Source organism: Polyodon spathula, chromosome 2 (genome assembly GCF_017654505.1).
Source record: "Polyodon spathula isolate WHYD16114869_AA chromosome 2, ASM1765450v1, whole genome shotgun sequence".
Taxonomy (NCBI): Eukaryota; Metazoa; Chordata; class Actinopteri; order Acipenseriformes; family Polyodontidae; genus Polyodon; species Polyodon spathula.
This window is the reverse complement of record NC_054535.1, coordinates 1,925,170-1,938,486: the sequence shown is the minus strand read 5'-3', so window position 1 is coordinate 1,938,486 and position 13,317 is coordinate 1,925,170. Positions and strand designations below refer to the sequence as shown.

General features: G+C 37.4%; 1 protein-coding gene across 13 annotated transcripts in view; it reads left to right on the top strand.

The window, feature by feature from the left end:
- Positions 1 to 13,317, top strand: part of LOC121328937 (transmembrane protein KIAA1109-like) — a 136,381-nt gene that overhangs the window by 103,184 nt on the left and 19,880 nt on the right. For 5 of the 13 annotated variants that reach the window (XR_005951736.1, XM_041274124.1, XM_041274112.1 and 2 more), the window contains 16 exons: positions 181 to 425; positions 513 to 618; positions 1,198 to 1,295; positions 1,650 to 1,835; positions 2,168 to 2,336; positions 3,512 to 3,723; positions 4,099 to 4,212; positions 4,307 to 4,505; positions 4,975 to 5,034; positions 5,373 to 5,599; positions 6,619 to 6,822; positions 8,679 to 8,809; positions 9,134 to 9,257; positions 10,688 to 10,797; positions 11,267 to 11,357; positions 12,015 to 12,077. Coding sequence is in view for 12 of the 13 variants with exons in the window: in XM_041274124.1 (XP_041130058.1) it covers positions 181 to 425; positions 513 to 618; positions 1,198 to 1,295; positions 1,650 to 1,835; positions 2,168 to 2,336; positions 3,512 to 3,723; positions 4,099 to 4,212; positions 4,307 to 4,505; positions 4,975 to 5,034; positions 5,373 to 5,599; positions 6,619 to 6,822; positions 8,679 to 8,809; positions 9,134 to 9,257; positions 10,688 to 10,797; positions 11,267 to 11,357; positions 12,015 to 12,077 (2,339 nt within the window). In the remaining variant the exon portion in view is untranslated. The remainder of the gene's footprint in view (positions 1 to 180; positions 426 to 512; positions 619 to 1,197; positions 1,296 to 1,649; positions 1,836 to 2,167; positions 2,337 to 3,511; positions 3,724 to 4,098; positions 4,213 to 4,306; positions 4,506 to 4,974; positions 5,035 to 5,372; positions 5,600 to 6,618; positions 6,823 to 8,678; positions 8,810 to 9,133; positions 9,258 to 10,687; positions 10,798 to 11,266; positions 11,358 to 12,014; positions 12,078 to 13,317) is intronic. The other 8 variants (XM_041274148.1, XM_041274105.1, XM_041274140.1 and 5 more) reach the window with 5 other exon arrangements.

Genomic DNA, 13,317 nt, shown 5'->3' with positions numbered 1-13,317 from the left:
ATCAACATATAATTCATTTTGGCTGCAAGACCATCATTAACCTTCTTTTAAGAGGTGGGAGGTCTCATTATCTTAGATAGTAAAGTGTGTAATTAGTATCCTACTGCAACCCTCTTTTCTACAAAATCAATATTTTATATAATATATATATATATGAATTTATTTTTATTTTTTTAAAAGGTGCACAAACAAGCTTTACATTTGAGCTGCCCAATCACAAACTGCGATTTCAATCTAAAGTATCACCTGTGGATATGTCGTCAATGCCTCCTTCAGCCAGTTTAAATCTGCCACCAGTCACCATGTCTGGAGAATACATAATGGAAGAACATGATAGCCATTCTGATCAGCCTTGGAGTGGAGATGACTTTCCATCCAAGCAGGGCAACTATCTCCAAGGAAACTACCTGCGCTGTGTGGCTGAGGTGAAGGATAAACATTAATAAAGATCATCCTCTTTCGTGGCTCCTGGATGATTGCAGTAGTTTAAATATTGTTGATTTGCTTCACAGATTGGTTCCTTTGAGCACAACCTGACAACAGATCTGTTAAACCACCTGGTATTTCTGCAGAAGGTATTCATGAAGGAAGTGAATGAAGTGATACAGAAAGTTTCAGGTTGGACAATATGACCACACTGTTTTTCATGTTTTTTGAATAGAAGTCATTGGGAAAATAAGTGTTGAGGGATATCTGAGCTTATCTTTTATGTTTCTGCTGTACCACGTGAACGCTACAGCAAACAAGAAAACGAGATGGGTCGCTAGGTTTGCTTGCAGGAATTTTGGTTATGCCCGATTCCAAAAAAAAAACAAAAAAACAATGGAACTAACATGTCACTAAATTGAAGAGTTTTTTTGGTAGTTTTACACATTCCAAAATAGGGCCACACCACAGTTTAGTTAGTTTAGGGTGCAGAACAATATCAGGAAGGGTTCATTTTATCTGTTCGTCTGATGCCAACCTGGGTTACAAATGTACCCACTGTAGCAAATGATAGCATGCATTTAAACATGTTGGTGATGCTACTGCCTCATTCAGATGTAGATTAAAGATAACCAGTTGCATGCTGCGTAATCATTATGTAGGATGTTTTTTGAAATCCTAATAGTGAGAAAAGAAAATCTATCATAATAATAATAATAATAATAGTGACTTTCTAGAGGTATTTATTCTTATCCTTTATTGTTCTTGCAGGAGGAGAACAGCCTATACCTCTCTGGAATGAACATGACCTTTCAACTGATGGAGATAAACCCAAAATCCTGTTATATTCTTTGAACCTCATGTTTAAGGTAATGCAATGTTGTTAATTTGAAGTCCAGTCTACCTTTACGATGTGTATGTTAGAGCATTCAAAGCAGTTCAATGTAAATCTTTGCATGTTATGCATCTAAAATATTAAAGGTTCCAGAAGTCGTGTGTATTTTTTTATCGATATGTATTTATTTATTTTTATTGATATGTCTACGTCATACATATTTTGTTCGGGGGGGGATTTTTAAAAAAACAAACATACAAAAAAAGAAAAAAGTGTACACGGACCCCTAGGGTTCACATGCGATTTGTGAGCAGATGTCTTTGATTTATTAGGAATCTGACAAACGCATGATGAATTCACAACACCATATTTCTTTTCTCTAAATCAGGGCATCCAGGTTACTGCTACAACTCCGTCCATGAGGGCAGTGAGGTTTGAGACCGGCCTCATTGAGGTGGAGCTGTCCAACAGGATCCAGTCTAAAGCTCAGCCGGGAAGCAGGAGCTACCTCAAACTTTTTGGGAAATGCCAAGTGGACCTGAATTTGGCATTGGGGCAAATCGTTAAACATCAGGTCAGTTGAAGAGCCTAATGCATTCGACTGATCTGAGGAGCACAAATCTTTAATCTAGAAAAATACATTTCTTTACACTGACTTACTAAATAAATGCATCAGTAAAGTGTTGTATTATTTCTATATTGCAGCAGCTTGTTAAATGTAAGGTTTATGTAACACTATACAATAAATTCCCATTGGCATTCCCCCTGGCTGTTTTAAAAAGAAAAAAAATTAATTGAAAAGTAGAAGCATGTTAATTAACATAAGCTAGAATGCTATTTTCTGTTTATTTGTTTTAATTGTAGACTTGTCTTCTGACTGTAATGTCTATCTTCTGTTTCCGCAAGGTTTATGAAGAAGCTGGTTCAGACTTCCACCAGGTAGCTTATTTCAAGACAAGGATCGGTCTGAGAAACGCTCTTCAGGAGGAAATGAGCTGCTCCAATGATAAAGAAGCTGTACTTATCACTCTGAACAGGCCCATTGTATATGCACAGCCGGTGGCGTTTGATAGGGGTGAGTCTTTGCTCTGTTATCAGTGAATACTGTCTGCCACATCGATAGCCATAGTACTTTTCATTTTGCATGCTGGTGTCAGTTCATTTTTAGCCTTCAGCTACCATTTTATTTGCACTTGGCTAGTTTACCTGCAGTTTGTGCCATTTCTTTTGTTCATAAATAGGTCAGTGTGAGAAGTCCTTGCGCTTTCGATATAATAATTGTCTCAATAAGCCAGGCTACTTTGCATATCAAACAGAGGGGCTGCAGTAAAGCACACCCTGCACCTTGTGAAGATAGTGCTGAGGCACATTAGTGTCATTCCACAACTCTAGTATTTTCCTTATGGAACGCTGTAGAGGCCAGGTCCATGTGGGATCACAGTTCAATTATATTACAGGCTTACAGGATATTTTAGGATATACGGTATTGTTGCTGTGTTGTCAGAACCGCCTGGCTAATGTTCAGCATATGCAGTTTAATATACATGCTTTCATACAATTGCGCAACAGATACATTTTCCACAGATATATTATTATTATTATTATTATTATTATTATTATTATTATTATTATTATTATTATTATTACATGTAACACATTTTTTTTTTTTTTTTTTTTGTTCCTGGGTAGTAAGTGTTATTTCCTAATTGCTTATGCCTCAAAAGTACAGAAAATGACTATTATTCCCCACAAACTTTGCTTTTGTGACCAGGACAGTGATATTTCAAAATATTACTATTTCCAATGGGAAAATGGGCAAATGTGTGTCTTTTCATTCACATAAAGTCAGAAAAAAAACAACATATGAATCCAAATTAATATGTATTTATACTATCTAGACACACCTTTGCCCGTTTTCCCATTGGAAATAGTGATATTTTGAAATATCACTGTCCTGGTCACAAAAGCAAAGTCTGTGGGGAATAATAGCCATTTTCTGTACTTTTGAGGCATAAGCAATTGGGAAATAACACTTACTACCCAGGAACATAGTGTTACATAGTATTATTATTATTATTATTATTATTATTATTATTATTATTATTATTATTATTCATCCAAGGTGACTTAGAGACTAGTGTGTACAAAGGGTCACACAGTGAGTCAGTGGCTGAGCCGGGATTTGACCACTGGACCACACAGCCTCCTATAATTATTACAACTAATACTTGGGTGAATTCTCTTTTAAAGCTGTGCTTTTCTGGCTGAACTACAAGGCTGCTTATGACAACTGGAACGAACAGCGATTGGCCTTGAATAAAGACATTCACGTGGCAACAAAAGAAGTGGTGGATAAGCTACCTGGGATCCAGCAAACCTCTGCTCAGGCTTTCAGCACACTGTTCCTTCAGCTGACCGTGAACGACTTAGGGATCTGTTTACCCATCACAAACCCTTCACAGGTACTGTACCATCTGAAATAATAATATGCCAGAAAGTTGAATAACAATATAAACAATAATGCTAATAATTGTAGCGAAGTCATTTGTGTCCTGTCAGTGTACAGTGATCTGGTAGCAGGTTACATGACACAACAGTAAAATGTTCTAAACAATGGATAAGTAACGTGTAATGCATGATACAGGTCTTGTTATGGAATTGAAATGTCTGTCATGATACAATAAATATTAGAAACTGTCCAGTTCATATTGAAAGAAAGAAAAAATACTGAAGTGACCCCTATTGCATTAGTTATTGGTTACTATTGATTTTTGTTTTTTTTTGTTTAGTTTTTTACAATTATAAAACAATGACAGTTGTATTCCTTATTTCCTTAGAAAGGACATATACCAGTAATCGAAGGCATCATTTTACCCAGTCCCTCCTCTCCCAAAAGGAGTTATGAAGCAGGGGCCGGCAGATCTATAGGACAGAAAAAATATGAAAAAAAAGTAACATACAATTACTCTTAAAGATGTTCTATAAGATAATTTTTTCCAAAATATACAATTCTAACAGTAACACAAATTTTCTCTCCACTCCCAGGCCAATCACAGCATTGATTTAGATACGGGCTCAGCATTGGTTCTCACCATTGAGAGCACTATGATCACCGCCTGCTCCTCAGAGTCTCTAGTCAGCAAAGGCCACTTTAAAAACTTCTGCATACGATTTGCTGAGGGCTTTGAAACAACTTGGGATGACTGGAAACCAGAAGCGCGAGGAGATATGGTCATGAATGCTTGTGAGTGTTTGCAATGTTGAAGTCTCAATTTCATATTAATGTTGCTGAAAAGGCCACATTTATCTGAGTTCAGGAGCTGCTCCGGTGCCTTTTATAGGAGGCGGTGTGGTCCAGTGGTTAAAGAAAGGGCTTGTAACCAGGAGGCCCTGGTTCAAATCCCAGCTCAGCCACCGACTCCTGCATCTTCTAAATAAACAAATATTTATCTAGTGCTGCGCTATGCATTGCCAGAAATACAGTAGCTTTTGACTAAATGCTGCTGGCTACAGAAACAGGAACTAAACACCAGCTCTTGAATTCAGAAAAAAATACTTAACGTTTTATTTATATACCAGTATATAAAAATGAAAAAAAAAACAATATTTGAGTAATTGCATAAGAACCTCTGAATGTCATATGGCAAGGAGAGAGTGGCGGAAAAAAAGACAATGCATTTAGTTTTTTTAAATTGTATTTTTTTTATCGCCAGGTGTGGTACCAGATGGCACATACGAAGTTTGTTCTAGAACCACAGGGCAACAGTCAGCAGGTATTCATCTTTCACACTGATAGAACTACCATGGGCTAGATATCATTAATTGCAGCTCTTTTTTTTGACTATTGGTTTTACGGTTTTAAGATTTATGTAATTCCTTCTTGCAAGTAAGGAAAGCAGTAAAAAAAAAAAAACTGAAAAGGGAGGAAACTGTATTTCCTTAAAGAAGCAGTACCCATTTTATTTATGAAGCTCTAATAATATAGTGATCCTTGAATATTTCTGTTGTCTGATTTGAAATATACAGCAAAACAAACCTTATAAATTGACAACACATTTGCTGTAGTTCTTCAAGGTTGAAATGCTCTTGTTTTGGGATGTGTGTTGCTCAGAGAGCAGTAGTGCTGGAACATGGACCCTGAATGTGCTGTGGAAGATGTGTGGAATTGATGTCCATATGGATCCCAACATTGGAAAGAGGCTCAACGCTCTTGGTAACACATTCACTTCCCTGACTGGGGAGGAGGATGTGGACGATATTGCTGACCTGAACTCCATCACTATGGCTGACATCTCGGATGAGGATGAACCCGACACCATGCCTCCTATCATCCACGCAGTAAGTCTCTTTCATTGGCTTCCTTTGTTTACTGCTGTGTTTATGCTATAACAATGTGTTAGATGAAACCTCATAATTTCACATTGATGTCTGTGCAGGTTACAACATTGCTGCAAGCGTTACAGCTCACGGCTGCAGAATTACATTATATGAGTGTTCACCATTCTGCAGAGTGGCTGCCTTCGTTGACTCGATTAGTAAAGAGAATTTATTTTGAGTCTTTTGGTGTTGAAGAACCACCTGGCCTAAGTGATGGTATTGTGTGGTCTGGTGGTTAAACAAACAGGCTTGTAACCAGCAGGGCCTGGGTTCAAATCCCAGCTCAGCCACTGACTCACTGTGTGTGTGACCCCGAGCAAGCCACTGCACCTCCTTGTGCTCCGTCTTTCTGGTGAGACGTTGTTGTAAGTGACTCTGCAGCTGATGCATAGCTCACACACCATAGTCTCGTATCTTGTAAAATAAAACATTTATATGGTAGCATGGCAACTGTAAGGACACTACAGTCTTAATTTATATAGCACCTTTAATACTCAGTGGCTGAACCGGGATTTGAACCGTGGATCTCCTGTTTACAAGCCTGTTCCTTTAACCACTGGACCACACAGCCTCCTATAACATTAATAATATACATGGTCTTTTACCTGTGATATGCCTAAGGGACTGACAATCAGTTACATCTGTTTTTTTGATTAGTCATTTATTTATTTATTTATTTATTTATGTATGTATGTATGTATGTATTTAGTTGTATATTAAAGGCTTATTTTCTTATTGAAACATTAAATAAATGCAAAAATGTTCTAAAAATACCAAGTTGCACTAAATGAATGGATTGTTCAGCTCAATCCTAATCCGCTTTTCTTTATAAATCCAGATTTAATTAAAAAGAAATGTATTAAGTTATTTTGAACTTCTGTTTTAAACATACTACATGTGTTTGTACTTTATCATGGCACCTATGAGGCATGTTACGGCAAAGTACAGTAGGACTAATTACACCTGAAACCTCATTCTAGAATACGGAAGGACCTACTGTAACTGGACTGGACTGCACTAGACTCACACTTCGGAAACGACTTGTAAACCACCTGCTTGGTTTGAGTCCTAAAAGCCAGAGATATTCAGTTCCGGCAGAGTTTCCCAGTGCATTGTCATCTTGCGACAGTTCTCATTCTAGCAGATCCAGCTCCAAATCATCCAGGCCTCTCTCCTGGGGATGTGTATGTACAGCAGCAATCTACATGCGCTTTCTTCTAGAGGGCTGTAATCATAGCCAAGCCAAATCAAGCTAGATCTTCTGCCTTTTTTCTTGTGATCTACTGGGGCTGTATTACAGGACAGTTTCCTAACTGGCTTTCCTATCATATCTTTCATGGCTAGGGCAGGATTTGTCCTAACTTGGTATTACAAAAGCATTTCCTAAGTCAACAGTGTCTACAGTTTCCTGAGTGTCTCATCCTATTCTAACATTAGTTAGGAAACGACTGGTTGAGTCTGAATAGAGCAGGTTACAGCTCAATCTTCAAGGAACTGTCGCCAGAATATACATGTATTTAAGTTATGGCGTCTAAACTCGATTCAGTTTTGGCAAAGAAATGCAAGGTTCTAAATTTTACCCTGGAAGACAATAATAAACGTATGTTTGTTTTAAAAAAAGTATGCAATTGCATAACTCTGCTGTACGGTTACTGACTCGAGTATAGTTTATGATTGTACAGTTCGGCCTTCATCACCAACATCGCTTGTAAGCTTGAAACTGATTGGTCCATCACGATTCACAGTGTCCATGGAAACATAAGCCCGGAAAGAAATGTCCTCAGAGAAGGAATGTTTTACTCGACTTACGTAGTGAATTGTGGAAATTGCTACTATTTTACTGGAAGAAAATAAACATTTTGAATACTATTCACTGGAACATACGAGCACTGTAAAAAAGAATAACTATTTTAGGTGGCTCATCTGGCAAAGTAGACAGCAGTTTAGCCGGCTGCCGGCTGGAAATGAGAAGGCCGAATCGCCGACAGTAACATGTGAGCGTGTCTAACTCCACGCTGTCCCGTATATATCACGACGAACCACCTTCTCTCACAGGAGATGTTGCTGCATCTAAACGTTACACGTAGCTTACTGTTAAAAGTTCACATCCCAGAATATACTAATGGATCATTGTAGTTCACTGGAATATGCTAAATGCCCAGAAATATTTGTGCAATACAAAACATAAAAACTAAAGCACGACAACAATAATACACATGCATCATGTTCTCTTTTTCTAACCGAGACATAGGAAAGGATCCACGAAGTTCTAAATGTTAGGAAAGAAACTTAGGAAATGACCAAGTTAGGATTGATCTGTATATGAATGATCTGTCATATGTCAGGAAAATAAGTCAGGAGAGCATTTTCTGTAATACCAGCTCAACTAAACTTGTAGTTGGGAGGTTCTAACTCTGAAGATAAGGTAAGAATGTGTCTTAGGGTGCTTTGTAATATGACCCCTGGATCACAACCTCAGTCATGGTGTTACCCAGCAGTCCAGGTTTTTTGTTTCAGCTAGGAATTTAATATTATTATTAAATATTCCCAATACACATCAGACAGCACTCCCATACTGTCGCAGAGAGAGACAAATGAAGATGATAAAGGGAACTAGTTGTAACAAAAACCGAGGCTCTTAAGATTTGACAGCCAGCGTAAGTCCTTTTTACTCATAAGTGCTGTGTGTGGAAAATGTTACAGCATTTGAAGCAAATGAACTGACAAAGTACTGAAAACCGGCCCTAGCTGGAAAGTAATCGCAGTGAATGAAGTCCAGTAGTTGGTTCTGATTACCACCTTCTTGGTTTAGCTGCTGTATGAATGCTCCCCTTAGCTATCAGACATATTGTTTTAAAAAAATATCAATTGGAAAATACAAATTGGTGTTGGGGAAGGTGCCGGTGGTGATCTAGTGGGTGCTGGTGCTTTTGCTTTTGATTTCTGCATGCTGTGCATGATCTCGGGGTTCGATTACGTTGATTCGTTTGTGCACATCTGAGTTGTTTGTTCTTTTTTGTCGGCATGGTCTTCCATGCAGGAGCCAATTGAGCATCGGCGCCAGGGATCGACTGGGGCCCCGACAACTGAAGGGCGAGGAAGGAAATTCACGAAACGCTTAGTGGACACCAGAGAACTGAACGAGCAGGCTAAAGTTATCGATGACCTAAAGTAAGCATGCATGCGATACTGATCTCTGTTCTTTTATTCCTTGTTTTCATTTATTTATTTAATGCTATTATCGTTGCAGGGAGATGTGTGCTTTTAATATAACTTGGGCTTACTTCAGTGTGTTTGACAAGTTTTCCCAGTGCTGTTTTGAATTGTAATTGTATGCAATACTTCTGTATTGCTACTGTTAGAACCTTACCTTTGCATCAACAGTGTTTTCATAGTAGTACAGCACAATATTTTCATGTTTTAAACAAAAACAAATGGAGGGTGTTTTAAAAAGGCATTCAGTGTACTAACATACATTTGTTTCCATGTTTTCAGAAAATTAGGGGCAAGTGAAGGGACCATAAATCAAGAAATCCAACGCTATCAACAGCTTGAGTCTGTAGCAGTGAATGACATCCGGAGGGATGTTCGAAAGAAGCTGAGGAGATCCAGCATGAGGGTGAGATGACACTTTCAACACTGTCAGGGGCGGATGTGCTGACACAGGCCAGTCACAGCGCAAACCACTTTCAACACTGTCAGGGGTGGATGTGCTGACACAGGCCAGTCACAGTGCAAACCACTTTCAACACTGTCAGGGGTGGATGTACTGACACAGGCCAGTCACAGTGCAAACATCCAGCAATTTGCATTTTCGTTGCGACAATTCTCAAAGTATACATTTTGTTGTATGTACTAAGAGGAAATATGTTAATTAATAGAGCCGCAGTATACCAAGTTAAATATTTGCTGCGTCATTTTGGCGAGAGCTCTAGCATTGCAAGCGTTGTGTGACATTTCTTCGAATAAATAATGAAAGGCAGTTTAATCTAATCAGATTCTATAGTGGGACCCCCACCTTCACCCCCCAAAAGCTTTTCATAATCATACAGCAGCCCCTCGCTAAACAGGATATGTTTGTCCAACATAAGGAGGTGTCATTACACTGTAATAACACTAATGTGTTATGGATAAGCTACACATTACATTATCTAAAAATATAGATCTGTACAGTACGTCTATACAGTATACAGTAGCACACTTTCTTTTTACTTTAGCCTTTAGGCTACCGAAAACTAAAAAAAAATCATGCTGCTGCATTGTACACATTGGTGTAATGTGAATAAAAGATTAGTTTAAATTGACACTAAATGATTTTTAGTGTTTTTTTTTTATTGAAAAGAGGGTAATGCGGGTATGAAATACACTTTCTCTTCTCATCCTACAAATCACTCTTTCAAACAATGTCTGCTTGCTGCAGTCACAGAGGCCATGGTTAGGGGATAGTGGTTTCCATACTGCCTTTTAAAATGTTTGTTAATTGCAACTGTTTAAAACTTGCTTTCAAAAGTTCTTAACAGATTGGTGCAATTTTAAGTGTTGCAGTTGCCAGCAACTCTAGTACATCTCATTGTAATATTTGATAACCCTCATGCGCACCCCATTTTTGTGACTTCATGCAGGAATGCCCATAACTGCATATTCATCTAACTGCAGAGAAACTGCTGCCGCAAAGCATTCCCTAAAAAGTCACTGACAGGATTGTGCATGTTTAGTACATTTCACCCTAGACTTCTGACTCATTTGCAAGTGGTTTGTGACTATTGAGACAGGAGCAACACTTTAGTACATCTACCCATCAGCATTTTAGGAGAAAGAGGTGATTAGCGCCACAATCAAAATTCAGTAACATGGTATACTGGCTGTCTAGTCTGAGACTTAATGAACAAAGTAAATCACTTAGAAATAATATCGGTATAATATAGGGTTTGCACAAATTAGATTAATAATAAAAAAAATTCTTAAACCAATGTTTTGATTTATTTTTTTTCTTTTGCAGGCAGTGGGGAATATTAAATGAACTTTGTTTTAATTGTGTGTTTTAAACAGGCAGCTTCTTTGAAAGACAAATGGGGTCTAGGATACAAACCCAGTAATAGTAGGTCGAAGAGTATAGCCTCTGCTGGGAGACCTCCACAGAAGAGGCTGGAGCGTGCAAGGTAATGTAGACTTCACTGGAATTGCTTTACAGTTTTTATTATCCAGAGTGCGCTTATCCAAAGAGAACATAGATTTAAAATGTTACTGATTTGAAAAAAAAAAAAATGAAGATTCAGAGTCCTTGATTCAGATTTCTAGATACAGTTCAATTAATACAATATGATTAGAGCCTATCTGTAACATTTCCAACTAGCAAAAGTAACTTTGTTTTGTAGTATCGCACTAGTTAAATACAGTACAATTAATACAGTATGATCTGTCAAAAAGCTCCTACAAGCACATTTCCTGATAACTTTGTTTTGAAGTATTGCACTAGTTAAATACAGTTCAATTAATGCAGTATGATCTGTCAAAAAGCTCCTACAAGCACATTTCCAGCTAGCTTTATTTTGAAGTATCGCACTAGCTGGGTATAAAGCATTATGTGAAATGGGGATATATGTGTTCCTTTGGCCCTTTGTGTGTTAGCTCTAGACTAGGAGATGGTGAAGACCAGCCAGATATCCGTGTAGATGCCAGCTCGCCTGGACCACGAGTGACCTTCAACATACAGGACACGGTAAGAGCAGTCCAACAATCCGCTTGCTTTACAGATACTAGATTACAGTAACTAGCTTGCAGTCAAGTGGATCTGAACGTACCAAAATACATTTACAGAGTTTTTCATTTAATACATAATGTTTCATATTTGTCTTTCAAGTAAGGTGTATTTCTTTCTTAATAAGATAACTACTCCCTTATTTGTTCAGAGCCTCACAATGCATAGACTACTTGTCTTTGTAGTTTATTTAATATTTGTTATTCATGTAACTCTGGTCATTAACATGTGATACCTGTGTATGTTGTAAGAAATTCAAGTTGAACCACAGAAGCTACATGTTGTACGATTGCAGGTGTTGTAAATAACTCTTTCTTACAGCCCTACTTCTGTGGGGTGTGACACGGAAAGCAGTTTTTGTTGCCCTTGCCATGTCCTAGGGGGTCTTGCACAGATTTGTTCATACAGTTGGTTTGTGGCTCTGGTTATGTCAGTAATAAATATCAAAGCATTTGAGGGCTTACATAAGCAAAGAAGGCACGAATGGTGAAGATACTTTTCTGAATGTTAATGCTTCAACGTTCCATACACAGATGAAAATCCTATTGAATTCCCTTTTTTAATTCAATTTTTGTTCTTTAATTTCTAATGTGTGTATTTTTCTCTACATCAATGAAGGTAAATAATTCAGCTTTTGCCATTACACAGCAGTCCTGTAGTCCTGCTGAAAAGTGTTTCAAGGTATTTGTAAATAAAATAAAAATAAAACAATCAAGCCTTAATCTTGTATGCAACTAACACAACTAACAAAAAAATCTATCCTGATTATCTGTCTTTTTCCTCAACTTGCACAGTTTAGTACAATAGAATATTTAGAAAAAAAGGCCAGTTTTAAGAGAATTATTGAAGACCTGTAAAATATGATATGGTGGTATGATCTTCTCATGAAATTTTACACATGTTACAAATTTCTAAATAGGTTTTAACAGTAAAAAACAATTACATACTGTACATGTTGGTCAGTTTTGAATAGGAACACCTGGTCATATGGATTATGGCCTTATTGGGGGTTCTTTTTATGTAAATTTTGTATGAAATATTTGAAATGAAACCCAGGAAGTAGTATTCTCTGTAGGTTGCTAAATTTGTTGGAGAACATATGGATATGAATTTTAAAAATCCAGGGTCTTCCAGTTGTGTGTGTTTTAAGAGTGCCCACACCTACTTTACCCTTCAGTCCTGCAAACTAGGGCATGCCAGGGGCTCATGATTTGCTTTTCATTGTATCCATGCTTATGTCAGTCTCTCATCAGTTTGACTTTTTTATGGTATTGTTGATCTTATTCACAACAGTGTCAATCTGCCACCATTTAGATGAAATGAATAGACCTTGTGATGTATATTAAGAAATGATGATGGCACAGACGAGATTAGGAGATCAAAGGTTAGGGTAGTACACCAGAAGGATTTTCTTCTATAGTAGATTTGTTGAACTTGCATGTGACTACTAACACATTGTTTGTGATTCACAGGTTAATTGATTTTCTCTTCTCTTCTATATGATAAACTTTCACCATTGGGTTATGTGGTTCTCTATTTCAATTATGTTTGTTCCTTTGCTGGAGGTGTAGTTGGTATATTTGGGTTTTCAGTTATAAAAGAAATATTGTGCCAAACATTTTTTAACATTTTTTTAATGATTATAAAACTGTAAAAAAGTATAGAAATACTTTACCCATTGCTTGATAGTATGTGTTTCACAAATTACTTTTCCAAGTAATTGAAATACATACAAATGAATGAATATTCGGATGAAACTTGAAAATGGTTACTTGGAAAATTTTCCATATATACAATTCATTGGCTATCTGGCAAAGTAACTTGTTTCAGGCTGGGTAATGTCTGTTACTTTACTGGACTTCTATAGCAGTATAGCTGCATCGGTGCACGTTTTCATTTTTGTGGCTGTACTTTTCTGCTT